At 40.8% G+C, this 16,676-nt stretch overlaps 1 protein-coding gene across 2 annotated transcripts in view; it reads right to left on the bottom strand.

Annotated features, from left to right (window-relative positions):
- ADAD1 (adenosine deaminase domain containing 1) overlaps positions 1-16,676 on the bottom strand; it is a 70,212-nt gene that overhangs the window by 11,838 nt on the left and 41,698 nt on the right. For both annotated transcript variants that reach the window (XM_063108540.1, XM_063108541.1), the window contains exon 9: positions 3,049-3,286. In XM_063108540.1, coding sequence (XP_062964610.1) covers positions 3,049-3,286 — 238 coding nt within the window. The remainder of the gene's footprint in view (positions 1-3,048; positions 3,287-16,676) is intronic.

Here is a 16,676-nt window from a genome sequence, read left to right as displayed (position 1 = left end):
CTCTGGTAGGTACAGTTTCTGACAAACTTTGAGTTCATAGCTTTAAACTGAAGTTCCAAAATTCTAATGAAGAAACTGATGGGTTTGTGAAATTGTTCACAAAGGTCAAACAACAAAAGTTAATTGGTAAACTAATTAAAAAGAATTATGGGTTTTTACAATTTCCTTATTTTAAAACACTGCTGGTTTTAATGTTTTTCCAAATGTAAGAAAACTCTCCCTCTCTCTTCAGCTATCTATAACTAACAACAGTTTGGTAAAATGTTATTTAAAACAGAAGTAAAAGTATTTGTTTTCTCCCTATTTGATCTCCCCCCCAAATTTAATAACTTTAAGTATCCTTATGATAATTATGGCAATGTGGCTATTTTTATAAGTTCAATGAAAATGAACTCTCTCTCTTTATAACAGGATATAATTTAAAACTTTGGATAAAAGATAGCATGTCTCATTTCTAAGTTCTGACCTCTCTTTTATGTTGCCTAAATTTGGCCTCACTGCTGCTTCATTCTGCTGTTCATCTCCGCCCCGCCCCCCATGTGGGACAAAACACAACTTGGGAAACAGCATTCCCAGCAACGTGGGAAAGATCACAGAATGTGAGCTGAGATGATTCTTTCTATCACTACCTGGGAAAGAGCCTTCCCAACCCTGAGAGATTTATGCAAAGAAAAGTAAAACCTTTTCAATCAAGATATTGATCATCAATGCTTTTATGAAGAATGCCTTGATCATAAAGGGGCAAATGACATCTTCTCTGCAAAAGCAGTTCTCTAAATTTTCCTGGCCTTAAAAAGGGTGTTTGTTACTTGGATGAGACAACCTGTTCTTAAACAAAAGACTTGTAATTAATCAAAAATTTTACAAAAGTGGGCCGACCCCGTGGTGCACCCGGGAGAGTGCGGCGCTGGGAGCGCAGCGACACTCCCGCCGTAGGTTCGGATCCTATATAGGAATGGCCGGTGTGCTCACTGGCTGAGTACCGGTCACGAAAAAGACAAAAAAAATTTTTACAAAAGACTAGATGCTTTGAAAGCAGTAATGTCCTGGACAGGTGAACTAATAATTACAAACTCTCTGAACTCAGAATCAACTATTATATGGAGCAGAATCCCTTTCTGTAGTTTCAACAATTGGTAATTACACCCAATTCACAGCACCTGGATTGATGCCTTTGCAGCTGCGGTGAGTGAGGATATCATCAGTCCTCACCTGAATTAAATTAAAAAGACTTGCCTTGCTAAATGATACCAACTTTGCTTTAAATGCTTTTGTCTTAACTGTGCCAACCTGATAGCTTTTGCTTTTTCTTTTAAATAAATAAAACGGGGGAGATGTAGAATATACTATAGAGCATATATACTTCACAGGGCCTGGTTTTCCAAAGCCTTGCAGTTTCAAATATTGACCTTGCAAGGAGAGGAAATCTTCCCCAGGCTAGTGAGTCTTTGTTGCAAGATAAGAATTGTGGCACAGCAGGTTGCTGGCTCAAAGACAGACTAGTTACTGATTATTATGTAAAGATACTGAGAAATTGGTGTAAGATCACTTAATTGTCTACTGGAATGTCATCTCGCTTGTTTCACTGAAAGTTACCAGCCTATATTGTTAAACTATAACCCCACCTATGTTCTCTTCCTGTAACTTCTTGGTCTGGAAAATACACGCAGGAAGAGAACCCCAATTCGGTGTTAATTTCCCGAGGAAGGGTTGCCCCTCGCTGGAGGGTCCCAGGGAAGTTAACCACTTCAGGACTTCTCACTGCTCAGAAGAGATGGGCTTTGAATAATCCTTTGTGTCTCCGTCCCCCAGGGGAAGTGGGGTGACAAATCCGTGGGGGGCAAAGCAACACAAAGCAACAGAGATATATAATATATATTGCTAAAGTATCCTTCTTTGTCATATCGTAATGCTTTTGGGGCTGAATTACACCTTGTCTAATATTTAAATTACATCTTCTGCTTTCTTTTTGTTTATAATCACTTGGCAAGTGTTTGGCAACAATATGTAAGTTAAGCTTATTTTACATTTATTAATTTCATCTTTCTTATGCCATTATTTCATGTTTTCAGCTAACAGTTTTTTAATGTCTTTTATGGAAGACCTGTTTTCTTTGTATATACATATAGTTGAACACATTAACAGTAAAACATATTTATCTTATCAAAAGCACAAACAGTATTAATTCATTCTAGCTGAAATAATCACTGTTATGCTTTGCTGAGTTCATAGCAAGAAACATTTGTATGTGCCCTTCGTTTAAATCTGTCCTTTAAAAGAAAGCAGTTTAAAGCATTTAAATTTTTAACATTATCCATTGCCTCAGTATTAATGGATATTCATTTTAAAAGAAAAGTTTTAGTTTTATTTGATAATGAATGGTAGGGATATTATAAAGAAATGACTAGAAGGCATAAAGTATTATGGTTAAGAACAAGGGCTTTGGAAATAAAATGCCCAGATAAGAATTCTAATTGTGTCACTTACTACTTGGGTGACCTTAGGCAAGACATTTAACCTAGGTTGAATCTCATTTTCTTTATCTGTAAAAGAAAAACAATACCACCCAACCTACAGGGTCATTTTAAGGAGGCAGTATAACATGGTACTCTCACACTTAAGTATGCATAAGTAATATTTCTGAGACCATATTAAAAAAATTTAAAAAAAACCTGAGCCCAAATCCATAAATTCAGATTCAGTAGAAGAAAGTGAATTATTAAAACAAACAAATTATATGATTCTAATGCTAATGGTCATCAAATGACACTTGGAGAAACAAAGTTTCTAGAGCCAGGTTCCTTGGGTTTGAATGCCAGCTCAACCACTTCAGTAAGCTACATAATTTCTCTAGGCCTGTCTTTTCATCATAAAAAAAATTTTTTTTCATTACTGCAATGCCTGCAACATAGTTACAATTCAATTAATGATAACAATTATTATTGTCATTCAGAATTCAAAGACTAGTACCAAAAAAATAAAAAGTTCAATAAAAACGTCTTTTTGCTTAAGTAATATATAATTTTTAAAGAAATTAGTAATTCTAACCTTTCAGTGATCTTCCCACTTAGACCATCCACAATCTCCAAAGAAATATCCCCCTGCGCCCAATTCAGACTCAGGAATTTATATTCCAAGTTTGTTTGAAGAGGATATGCAGAGGGTACTAAACTAATATGGGGTCTGTTGACCAAGTAAAACATTGGAAGCTTTGAAGTGAGTGCATCATCAACACGATGCTTTATAGCAATTTCTAAGCCTCTAGTATCACTGCAATTCCCATCACCTAGAAAGCAAAAACAAAACACATATTCAAGTTCAAAATCAAAAGAAAAGTTTATACCAAAAAACCCCCCAAAAGAATAAAAATAAATACATAATTGGAAATAGTCTAAAGCTCATTTCCCTATCCTTATCTTTCAAACTTCTCTTTGTACTCTCTTACCAGTTATTTTTATATTCTTTACCACAAGCAGGACAAGGTAATGACAGAATTTCCACTTAAAATACTCTTACACAGAAAATAATGAAGTTGCTCTAATGAATAAAAACAAAGAGCCAGAGCTGACCCAGAAAGAAATTGATATTTTTATAGGGTTCTGCCACAGAGAGTTGATTCATTCTGTCTTGATTGACTCTAATTATAGCATGATATCAGCATATAGTGTAGCAGATAAATCTAGTTGAGAAACAGTTGGTGAAAATGAGTTATTTTCCCACATCTAAGGGACACAAATTAGAACTGTTCCAACACCTGGTTCTTTCATAACACAAATTTAAAAATGACCATTTCTGGATAAAATTATGACTAATACCAAAAGCTTTTAATTCTTAATTACAATAATTGAAGAGATCTCAAAAAGACGCAATGTTACTAATATAAAATAGTGAGCTACATCAAACTTAAAATAGAAGTTAAGAAGCAGCCATTCCTATTTAAAAAACTAATGATTCTAAAGCAGATCTCTTTCTTTCTTTGAAATTCAGAGGCTTTCAAAACAAAAGAATCTTTGTATATCACTGGACATATTTTACAAATAAAGTTTTTTCCCCACATCATTGGAATTGTTGAGACGGTTACTAGGACTTACACTCATTATGAATATCTGGGCACTATAAAAATCTAAAAAGGACATAAATTGCTTTTGACATTCTTTCTCTAAGCCTTCCTTTAAGTGTTTCAAATCAACAGGTATTGACAAATGAAGACTAGTCAAATTACAGATATACATGAGCACAGAAAAGAATTTGGGGAAAAATAAGGTCTGAAGCATAGTTATTGTATCTATAATGAACATAAGACATGGATTCAAAAGAAAATGTATTTTTTACATACTGCAAGGGGATAATGACACTGGCTGTGCCTTAAAAACGTAAGACACATTTGGGGAAAACAAACAAACAAACAAACAAACTGCAAGGCAAACCCCTCATAAGATTCCTTAAACATCAGATTGTTTCACCTAGATATTTTAATGGAAAGTATAAAAGTTAAAGTAATAGAAAAAAAATCTATTAATATGTTATTGGAAATTTAACTTTTTTCCTTTATATAGGTATGCTATTATGATTTACTAAATCTAAACTATGATTCCATCTTGAGGCTAACTCTTATTCCTGAAAAAATATATCTCTAAACATATCATATAATTGAAAACTTTTGATTTTATTAATTTAAAATAATCTGAAATAACATGAAACTCAAATATTAAAGTCAAAGTTAAATCTAATCAAAAACTATAGGAGACAGCACTTCATACAGAAAAGAGCTACCATAAGCAGCAGCATGAGAACTTATGAAAACTGGATTTGAGTGGAAGCTCTTTCAATAAGCAAACTGAATGACTTTGGACAAGTATTTTATTAACATTCTAAATCTCATACTACTGATCTGGCAGAAAAAGAATTGAACAACAAAATCTCCAAGGTTATCAATTGCTTCTTATAAAAACTATTTTAACATTTACTTATATGTAATTGTGGGGTACTGTGCGTTATTTCCATGAACGTATATATACCGCACAATGATTCACATAGGGTAGATGGCATAGTTTTGTTCCCACTAACTCACCCCTTCTCCTAAACCCCATCAACCTCTCCTCTTGGCCTCTGGTAACAATTACTCTACTCTTGACTTTGATGAGAAACACTTTTGTTGTTATTGTTGTTTTTTAACATCCCACATATGAGTATGATCATGAGGTATTTTTCTGTACAGGGCATATTTCACTTAACCTGACAGTTTCCAGTTCCATCCATAGTGCTAAAAATGATAGGATATCATTTCTTTTTATAACTGAATATCATTCCATTGTGTATACATATGACAGTTGTCTTACCCATTCACCTGTTGATGGGCATTTAGGTCGATTCATCTCTGTTACCGTGAATAGCTCTGGGATGAACATGGAAGTACAGGTGTCTTTTTGTTATGATTTCACTTCCTTTGGGTATATATATCTAATAGTGAAATAGTTGGGCTGTTAAGGTAGATCAATTTTTAGTTCTCTGAAGATCCTCCATGCTATTTTACACAATGGCTGTACCAATTTACATTCACAATAACAATGTACACATCCAAGCCAGCATTTGTTATTTTCTGTATTGTTGATACAGCCATGCTAACAGGGTTGAGATGATATCTCCTTGAGCTTTTAATTTGCATACACATGATAAGTAGTGATGTTGAGGATTTTTTCATGTGCTTGTTGGCCATTTATATGTCTTCTTTTAAGAAATATTTATTCAGGTCCTTTGCCCATTTTTAATTAGGTTATTTGTTTTTCGGCTGTTGAATTCTTTGAGTTCCTTATATATCTGATATTGGCCCATTGTCTGATGTGTAGTTTGCAAACATTTTCTTCCAATCTGTAGGTTTCCTATTCATCTTGTTGATAGTGTGCCTTGCTGTGCAGAAGCTTTTTAGTTTGATGTAGTACTTTTTGTCTGTTTTTGCTTTAGTTGACTGTGCTGTAGTAGTTTGGTTCAAAAAAGTGCTGCTCACTCCCATTTGGTGTAATGTTTTCCCTATGTTTCCACCTAGCAGTTTGATAGTTTCAGGTGTTAAATTCAGGTCTTTAATCCTTTTTGAGTTGATTTTGTGTATTTTTGGTGAGAGATGGCATCTAGTTTCAATCTTCTGCATGTGGATATCAAGTTTTTCCAGGTCCATTTATTGAAGAGGCTGTCCTTTCTCCCACTGTATATTCTTGGCACTGTTGTCTAAAATCAGATGGCTGCAAGTGCATAGGCTTGTTTCTGGGCTCTCTATTCTGTTCCATTTGTCTATTTGTCTATTTTTATACCAGTAGCATGCTGTTTTGGTTACTGTAGCTTTATACTATGTTTTGAAGTCAGGAAGTATGATGCCTCCAACTTTGTTTCTTTTGTTCAAGATTGCTTTAGTCATATGGGGTCTTTTGTGGTTCCATACAAATTTTAAGATTGTTTTTCTATTTCTGTGAAGAATGTCATGGGTATTTTGATAGGGATTGTGTTGACTGTGTAGACTGCTTTGGGTAATATGGACATTTTGATGATGTTAACTCTTCCACCCCAAGAACATGGGATCTTTCAATGTATTTGTGTGCCCTTCAATTTTTTTCACCAATGTTTTAGAGTTTTCATTGTAGAGGTCTTTCACCTCCTTGATTAAATTTACTCCTAGGTACTTCATTTTTTGGTAGCTATTGCAAGTGGGATTACTTGCTTGATTTGTTCCTCACCTATTTTGTTATTGGCCTGTAGAAAGCCTATTGATTTTGTATCCTGACATTATATTGAATTCATGTACTAGTTCTAGTAATTTCTTGTTGGAGTCTGCAGGGTTTTCTAAGATCAGGGCACCTAGAAATAGGGATAGTTTGACTTCCTCCTTTTCAATTTAGATGCCTTTTATTACTTGCTCCTGTCTTACTGCAGTAGCTACAAATTCCAGTACTATGTTGAATAAGAGTGGGGAAAGTGGGAATCCTTGTCTCATTCCAGACCTTAGAGGAAAAGCCTCCAATTTTTGTCCATTCAGTATACTAGCTGTGGCTTTGTCCTATATGTCCTTTATTATGTTGAGGTACATTCCTTTATACCTAGTTTACTGGGAGTTTTTAATCATGAAGCAATGTTGGATTTTACCAAATGCTTCTTCTGTATCTACTGAGATAATCATATGGTTTTTTTCTTTCATTCTGTTGGTGTGATGTATCATACGTATTGATTTGCACATGTTGAACTATTCTTGCATCCCTGCAATGAATCCCACTATATCATGGTGAAAGATCTTTTTAAGGTGCTGTTGGATTCTGTTTTCTAGTACTATGTTGAAGATCTCTGCATCTAAGCTCATTAGAGATATTGGTCATAGTTTTCTTTTTCTGTTGTATCTTTTTCCAGTTTGGGTATAGGGTTAATGTTGGCCTTGCAGAATGACTTTGGAAGTATTTCCTCCTCTTCAATTTTTTGGGAGAGTTTGAGAAGAATTGGTACTAGGTCTTCTTTAAATGTCATAGAATTCGATGGTAAAGCCATCTTGCTCTGGGGTTTTCTTTGTTGGGAGATTTTTATTACTGCTTCAATATCATTACTTGTTATTGGTCTGTTTAGGTTTTCTAGTTCTTTGTGATTCCACCTCATTAAGTTGTATGTGTCTAGGAATTTACCCATTTCTTCTAGGTTTTCCAGTTTGTTCACATACAGTTGCTTGTAGTAGTCTCTTACAATCCTTTGTATTTCTGTAACATCTCCTTTTCCATTTCCGATTTCATGAATCTGCCTTTCTTCTGGGCCCAGTCTGGTGCTCTTTCGGGTTTTTTTTTTTTTTTTTTGTATGTCATATTTCTCTGTTCTATCTTGATCTTTATGTCTAAGGTTGATGCTTGTGCATTCTAGAATATGGCCACCTCTTCCAAATTTGCAATGTTCTTTGGTAGTGTTAGACTTTTACTGTTCAATACCAGAACTTTATCTCTGGTCTGCAGTATTTCCCATTTTGTGGAGGATTAATAGCAACCACCACCACTTAAACACTGCACTAAAACTAACTTGCTTTTCTAATGTTCACACATGGGCATGGGAAGAATTATTGCAGGAACTGGAATTTGAACACTGTACTTGAACAAAGCACTGCTTTGCCATTTTTTCACTCTGGAAAAGACTTACCACACAAACCAGAATTTAATCACTGTCCTTTTAGTTACCTTGGGTTACAAGACTCCATAAGAAAATCTCTGCCAGTGAGTAAAATCCAGTCCAGGATTGAACCTTACCCACCAGTTGTGTCTACTAGAGCTGTGGTACTGGCGAATCTCCAATGTGTGATGTCTATACTGACTGAGACAGAGATTACCTGCCAATATTATGTGTCAATGCACTCCTGGCACTCCAGTGCCCCCAGCACTCCAAATATTTCTCATGCAGTGGGCCTTGGGTGTGTCTTCCACAAAGACTCACAGACAACTGGTCAAATTGAACACCCACCTGCAATTCTCTCCTGTCACTTCAGAGACAGCAGGTCCAGTGGCCTACTCTGCTAACAGTGCTGTGCAGGCTGCGGGGCAGGGAGGATGGAACCCTCTTAACTGGTTCTTTCCTCCTGCTGGTTGTGGCCCCTCCCACCTAAGTGGGCACAGGATAACTCTTGCACACTTGCAAGTTCCAAGTAGCTTCTTGTAAATAGCACTGCACTGATTTTACAGACTCCTGGGAACTTCTCTGTCTGTTATGCCATGCTAGATTTGAGGAGCAGCTGGGACTGATTGAAGTGATTCTTCCTCTCACCTGACATGGCATTCCACATCTTTGCAGGCTTAGTGGGTCTCTCCTTCTCTTCCCCCAAGTTCTAGTGATTTCAGTATAGAAATTTTGTTCTTTAATTGTTGTTAATTCATTTCTTGTGGGGAAGGGGTAATGTTGGGGATTATCTACTCCACTACCTTAGTGATGTCACTCTAAGTCTGTAAGAGAGGCGGGTCACATGAACATCCTGGCTTTCTGTATGGGGCTACTTTTGAATCATGGCTCAGGAAAGTGAAATCCAAGTAGAGTTTGACAGTTTTTCTAAGTAGGGGAGGGAGAGATTCTCAATTGCTTCTTAAAAGTCCATGAAGTATGTTTTAAATGGATTTCCTTACTAGGAAAGAATCAGCATTTGATATTCTCTATACTGTAATTCTACAATTCAAATCAATATATGAACAGGACCACTTGATAAAAATATCTCTGGAGAACTGTTCTTTAAGTATTTAGACTGATGATAGGAGCTACCAAACTTGCAAAACATAATCTAAAAAACTTGAAAAAGAATGTAAATCCAGCTGTTTTTCTCAATATCCAAGCAATGTGATTTTTCAGCAGATTACATTGGATAATTTTCCATTCAAATAATAGTAAACTCCCTTTTAATACAAGCCTATCTCCCATGTTTTAAATTTGAAAAGAAAAAGAAAAAGACTACCACCAAAAAATGACAAAATAAACATCTGTAGAACATCCACAGGATAATATTTGTTTCTGCAAGATTTCTGAAAAGTAAAACAAAGTTTTAAGATACAGTACTCTTCCCATTAATAAATTATCTATTAAATTAATAGGTTTCAAAGAATCAAAAGGAAGAATTACAAAAATTCTTATGACTTAAGAAAAAAAGGTACAAGGTCATTATTATCAAAGAACTGATTTAAGAAAGATCCACTGCTTGTCTCTCTTGCAAAAGCAGAAAAAACAAGGAATACATAAGTACACTTGGACAAAAATAACTAAAGGAGAGAGCTGAAACACATCAAACAAGTAGCAGAGACATTGGTGAGCAGAGAAACTCAGGATAGCCATATAGAGAATGGAAGAAAATTCCTGGCCTCTTTGATCCCATTCCCCAAATGGGAATGGTAAGGACCCAGGAGGAATTTCTGCCTACAGGAGGAAGGTGAGGGAGCATGGAACCACAGCCGTGTGGTACAACCCACAGGGGAGTTGTGCTGCCCTTGCGAGACGCATACCTGGTTTGGCATGTTGCTAGGAGCCCACACAACTGCAATGATTCAGTGAGGTAGTTCACATTGAGCCACTCCTAAACCCCTGGTCCCAAGCTGCTCAACTGGTTGCAAACTGGGGGTCAGAACCAACACCTGAGTACACTTTGCTCTGGTGTGCAAGAGTCCGAGGGTTTCCACAGCCCAGAGGCACCATCATCATGCTGTTATTGTCTCCACGTGGCATTTGGCACCCTGGGAACAGAGAATCCAGTGCAGCAAGGGGCCACCTTCGTGACAGAGAGGGTTGATCATGTACTTTCCAGAGCCAGAAAGCCAACTTGGAGCCTTCTGCACTCCTGTGGCCCTGCACTTCTTGGTTAAGCACCCTTGCAACTCCCACAGCTGCACTGAATTGCCAGTGGACCAGTAAAGATCTGTGCATCCCAGCAGGAAGCTTATGGAGGCCCACACACTTCTCTCAGGGTCACAGAATCTTGCTTGCATCACCAGTGAGCCTTCCCAGGGCTTCTGGACACAGCATCTCTCTGGGGAGCTCCGTCCTGCCCACAGCCCTAGTGATCTCATGTGGGAGAGCTCACAAAAGCTGAGGAACCTCAGAGTGACCCAGTACTTTACTGGAGTCACAGAAGCCTGCCCTTGACCACAGGAGCCTTGCACAGAGTGGCCCATGTCAGCTGAGCAGCTGAAGAGAACACTAGCACCTCTCTTGTGAGTGGAAGGTCCTGCCCACAACTACAGAAACCTTACTCAGAGTTGCTTACTCTGGCTGAGGAGTTGTAGAAAGACTCACAATCTTTCTTGGGGGTATAGGGTCCTACCCATGATCCCAGAGACCTTACCCATAATTATCCACTCTAGCAGAGTAGCTAGAGAGTAAACCAGCATTCCTCTTTGGGGTGAAGGGTCCCAGCCCAAACTGCTAACACCTTGCCTAGAGTGGCAAACTCAGACAATGGTGCTACAAAAGAGCCACCCAGTGTCCCTCTTGAGAGTGCACAGGCATAACCCCAAACCCAGAGAATACACACAGAGTGGGCCACTGCAATGGTGAAACTACAGAGCACCCCAGCATCTCTTGTGAAGGCACAGGGCCCCATCCACAGCCTCAGCAATCTTGTTCAGTGTCACCCACTTCAGCTGCAGAGCACCCCTACTGCTTCATTTAGGCCCAGAACAAAGCCCCATTCTACCAGAGGAGCTGCTTAGTACCTCACTGCCTCACTCAGAAGTCAAAAGACATAATTTTGACCCCCTAGAAATCCCACTCAGGGTCACCCATTTAAGCTGAGAAGGTGCAGAGATCCCCCCCCCCGCCAGTGCATATATAAAGGACATGGGATCCTGACCAGGGCACCAGTGACCTTGCCCAGGTTCACTAACTTCAGCCAAGGATTGGCAGGGTAGCCCCATGTTTATCCCAAGAGCTTGAGACCTCACCCCAACCTCAACAACACATTCCACTGTCACTCATTTCAACAAGGAACTCCTGAGCACTCCAGCACCTAAGCCAATAGGCACTCACAGACAATTGCAACATTGAATATAGTTGAAGTAATCACAGAGACTGCATTACTGCATCTACCCAGAACCAAACCTAAATCTCCCTACCCAACTATATATACAAATATATATGTATGTCACTATAGAGCACATCTATAGGAGGGAGTCTCTCCCCTCTAAAGCTACTCCAGAGTATCAGAAGAAGTAACTGTTCCACCAGATACCCAGACATCCATATAGGGATACAAGAAATATGAAGGGTGGGGGGGAGACACTTTGAAAGGAATACAATAATTCTCTAGTAGGAGACCCCAAAGAAAAGGAAATCTATGAAATGCCTGAAAAGGAATTGCAAACAATAATCATAAGGAAACTCAGTGAGATGTAAGAAAACTCAGATTAAAAAAACAATGAATGAAAAAAAAAGAATCCAGGACCTGAAGGAGGGATTCAACAAAGAGAAAGAGATGGTAAGAAAGACCCAAGCACTGCCCTGCATGGGCCTGTGACACACGCTGTCCTTGCCAACCCCCACCTCGGCTTGGTTTCGGCCGGGCCACCGCCGGATTTGAATCCATGTTTATAATGTGTGATGATCAAGTGTGGTCTGTGACTGATGGTCATCAACAGAGCTGTGGCATGTGTGTGATTTTGAAGGAAAGATTCTAATCTGGATACGATTGAGCTTCAGTGCTACAGCTGTTGTACTCTGCTTCCTGTTCCTGGAGGAGGGGCCTTCACAAAGTTCTCACGGCAGGTAATGATATGGATAGAAATACCTAAATAAAGGACTATGACTATAAAACAATCTGTTGGTATTCCTGTGTAAGTTTAAAAAGTCCACAGGTATTACTTGATGGATAGAATGATTAGAGAATTAAATTAAAAGGAATATTAACAGAATCAATCTACAACTTTGTCGAAGACATTTCTTTGTAAGGACTTCAACTTCAATATTTTACATCAGGGGTGGTGATCACAATTGGGAAAGAGAGAGTTATAAAAAACTGGGCTGCGCTGGGCCGACTGTCACTCCACCACACCCTGGGCTCCGGCCCCCGGTAAACTTCCTGTTACTGGGAGGCAGATACCATCTCTGTGGCCACCAGTTCGGAAAAACGCCTAACCGATTTCTGGTTAGGAATAGTGTGGTTGGAGAGTTCCCAAGTTTGCTTGAACCTGCTGGAGAGCTGACTGCGGGCGGGCACTGGATTCGGTCCACGCCGGGGGGATTCAAAGGTGAACTGTGTGCTGCAGGCTCCTCCTCTGAGGAGCTCACGCTGTGGTGTGGGAGATAAGACAAGTACACAAATAACCGCGATACCAGGAGGAAGGTGATAAGTCGCAAGAAAAATCTACACAGTGCTACAAAGGTACCCAGAGCGACTGGTCGTCTGTGCCTAGCAGAAACCTGGTAGACTTCCTGGGTGAGGTGGTGCCAAGCAGGGTCTTGAAGGCCCAGCTCATAGATGAGGGCTGCAGAAGACACGTCCCAGCCCAGCCCAGTGCGCACAGAGCAGGGAGACATCTGGCTAGGGAGGTGGAGACTGGACAGAGACCACACACCCTGTGGGGTCGCCACTGCGTGATCCAATACCCGGGGCAAGAGCGCACAGAACAGGGAGAAGTCCTGCATGGGAAGTGGAAGCTCAGCAGAGACCACACACCCTGTGGTACCGCCCTGTGATCCAGCAGCCCAGCAGAGTCCAAGCTGACCAGAGAGCTGGCTCTCGGGAGAGGCCCAAGACCCGAGGGAACCACACACACAAGGCACTAGAGGTCAACTGAGCAGTCACGGAGGTAGCCATACCAAATTGGCAACCACAGCAACATCTTAGCTAGTCAAAAGTCTCAAACTGGTGGACTGTGAAATCCCCTGCCACAATGAATAAACATAAAAAAAAAGATACCAGAAATACAAAAATACAAGAAAGTACACCACCAAACATTAATAAATCTCAAACTCTAGATCCTATAGAACAAGAAGCCCTTGAAATGACTGACAAGGAATTTCGAGTGATAATTCTAAGGAAACTGAATGAGATACAAGAAAACTCAGCTAGACATCATGATGAAATGAGAAAAAGAATACAGGACCTGAAAGAGGAAATGTACAAGGAAATCAATGTCCTGAAAGAAAATGTAGCAGAACTTGCTGAACTGAAGAAGTTATTCAGCGAAATAAAAAACACAATGGAGAGTTTAACCAGCAGGCTTGTCGAAGTTGAAGAGAGAACCTCTGAACTTGAAGATGGGCTGTTTGAAATAACACAAGCAGACCAAAAAAAAAAAAAAAAAAAAAGGAAAAAAAATCAAAGACATTGAAGAAAATCTGAGAGAGATATCAGACAACCTTAAGCGCTCAAATATCCAAGTCATGGGTATCCCAGAAGGGGAGCTTAACAGAGATTGCATTGAAAACACATTCAACAAAATAGTGGCAGAAAACTTCGCAGGTATAGGAAAAATCACAGATCTTCAGATCCAGGTAGCTCAATTATCTCCAAACGTATTCAACCCAAAAAGGCCCTCTCCAAGACATGTTATAGTAAAATTGACAAAACTCAGAGACAAAGAGAGAATCTTAAAAGCTGCAAGAGAGAAGCATCAAATCACCTATAAGGGAGCCCCAATCAGGCTAACATCAGACTTTTCATCACAAACCCTAAAAGCTGAAAGGAATGGGATAATATTTTCAAAATACTAAAAGACAAAGATTGCCAAACAAGAATACACTACCCTGCAAGGCTACCCTTCCGAAATAAAGGGCAAATAGTATATTTCTTAGACAAACAAAAACCGCGGGAGTTCACTACCACACGAACACCCTTACAAGAAATCCTCGAGGGAGTACTGGGTTTGGTTCCTGAAAAATAACTACCACTGCCATAAAAACCCAAGAAAAATCAAAACCCACTAGTATAATAAAAATGGCATTAATGAAGAGAAAACAAACAAACAAAAACGCTATCTACAACCTAAGGAAGCAACAAACACAGAAACCAAACAGTAAATCAGAAAGCAAGGAACAAAAGACACCAAACACACCCAAACAACCAATAAAATGCTAGGAATAAATCAACACCTTTCAATAACAACTCTTAATGTAAAAGGCTTAAATTCCCCAATCAAAAGACACAGACTGAGGCAGCCGGGAAACTTGTGGACCTTCCTCTGGCCATCTCTTAAGGGAGGACTGCTGCTGCTGGCCGGTCGTGGGGGCTCAACGCCACTTTGCCCCCGGCAGGAGAGGCTGCCTCATTTACAGGCAACAGCTTTGAAGTGTGGAGCAGGAAAAGAACTGATTCTTAGCTGCAAAAGCGAGTCTTGATACAGGGAACACGGCGCCAGGGCTGCTGTGGATGCAGCCAGGATCCCGGAGGCTGGGGCCGCACTGAAGGCGGCCAGCTGCCCTATTCAGGATTCGAGGTTTCAGGCCGGCATTAAAGAAGATTCCTGGGAGCGCCCGAGCGGCGCCGCGACTGAACAGCCCGAGGCGGCAGCGCCGAGAACACGGAAGGCAACAAACCAGAGACAGAGCGAGCGCCCGACCTGGCACAGCACTGTGAGTGATCCCTGGCACAGCTCTGTTCGGGGGGTGGATGCCCACGCGGCTCCCGCCTGCACCACCAGGCCACTCACTGCCCCGGTGCTGCCTCCATTTTCCCAGGTGCGGGCAGCTCCGCCCTGCTCGGCCATCACTGAGCCCATTTGCTTGGCCTGGCGCGGGGCTTTCCAGACCCTGCGGGCCCGCCTCCTCTCCCACTCCCTCCGCGGTTCTCTGGCGGGGCTGGGGGTGTGGGGCGTCCCGACCAGTGTTGGGAGGGCTAGGAAGTATGGGCGGGCCGACTGTCACTCCACCACACCCTGGACTCCGGCCCCGGTAAACTTCCTGTTACTGGGATGCAGATACCATCTCTGCGACCACCAGTTTGGAAAAAAGCCTAACGAATTTCTGGTTGGGAATAGTGTGGTAGGAGAGTTCCCAGGTCCGCTTGAACCTGCCGGAGAGCAGGCTGCAGGCGGGCACTAGACTCGGTTTATACCGGGGGGATACAAAGGTGAACAAGACCCGAGAAAGATCGACACAGTGCTACAAAGGCACCCAGAGAGACCGGTCGTCTGTGCCTAGCAGAAACCTGGTAGACTTCCTGGGCGAGGCGGTGCTGAGCAGGGTCTTGAAGGCCCAGCTGATAGACGAGGGGTGCAGAAGACACACCCCAGCCCAGCACAGTGTGCACAGAGGGGGGAGACGTGCGGCCAGGGAGGCGGAGACTCGACAGAAACCACACACCCGGTGGGGTCGCCACTGCACGATCTAACAGCCTGGGCCAGAGCACACGGAACGGGGAGAAGTCCTGTACAGAAAGTGAAAGCTCAACAGAGATCACACACCCTGTGGTACGTGATCCACCAGCCCAGCAGAGTACAAGCTGACCAGAAAGGTGGATCCCCGGAGAAGCCGAAGACCCGAGGCAACCACACACACAAGACACTAGAGGCCAACTGAGCAGTCACGGCGGGAGCCATACCAAATTGGCAACCACAGCAACATCCTAGTTAGTCATTAGTCTCAAACCGGTGGACTGTAAAACCCCCTGCCACAATGATTAAACACCAAAAAAAAAACACCAGAAATACAAAAAATCAAGAAAGTACACCACCAAAAGTTAATAAATCTCAAACTCTAGATCCTATAGAACAAGAAGCCCTTGAAATAACTGACAAGGAATTTCGAGTGATAATTCTAAGGAAACTGAATGAGATACAAGAAAACTCAGATAGACATCATGATGAAATGAGGAAAAGTATACAGGATCTGAAAGAGGAAATATACAAGGAAATCAATGTCCTGAAAAAAAATGTAGCAGAACTTGCTGAACTGAAGAAGTTATTCAGCGAAATAAAAAACACAACGGAGAGTTTAACCAGCAGGCTTGTCGAAGTTGAAGAGAGAACCTCTGAACTTGAAGATGGGCTGTTTGAAATAACACAAGCAGACAAAAAGAAAGAAAAAAGAATCAAGGACATGGAAGAAAATCTGAGAGAGATATGAGACAACCTCAAGCGCTCAAATATCCGAGTCATGGGTATTCCAGAAGGGGAGGAAAATGGAGATTCCATTGAAAACATATTCAACAAAATAGTGGCAGAAAACTTCGCAGGTATAGGAAAAATCACAGATCTTCA

The sequence above is a fragment of the Cynocephalus volans genome, chromosome 9 (assembly GCF_027409185.1).
Source record: "Cynocephalus volans isolate mCynVol1 chromosome 9, mCynVol1.pri, whole genome shotgun sequence".
Lineage (NCBI taxonomy): Eukaryota > Metazoa > Chordata > Mammalia > Dermoptera > Cynocephalidae > Cynocephalus > Cynocephalus volans.
Note: the sequence above shows the minus strand (reverse complement) of the source record. Positions and strands in the feature narration are given on the sequence as shown.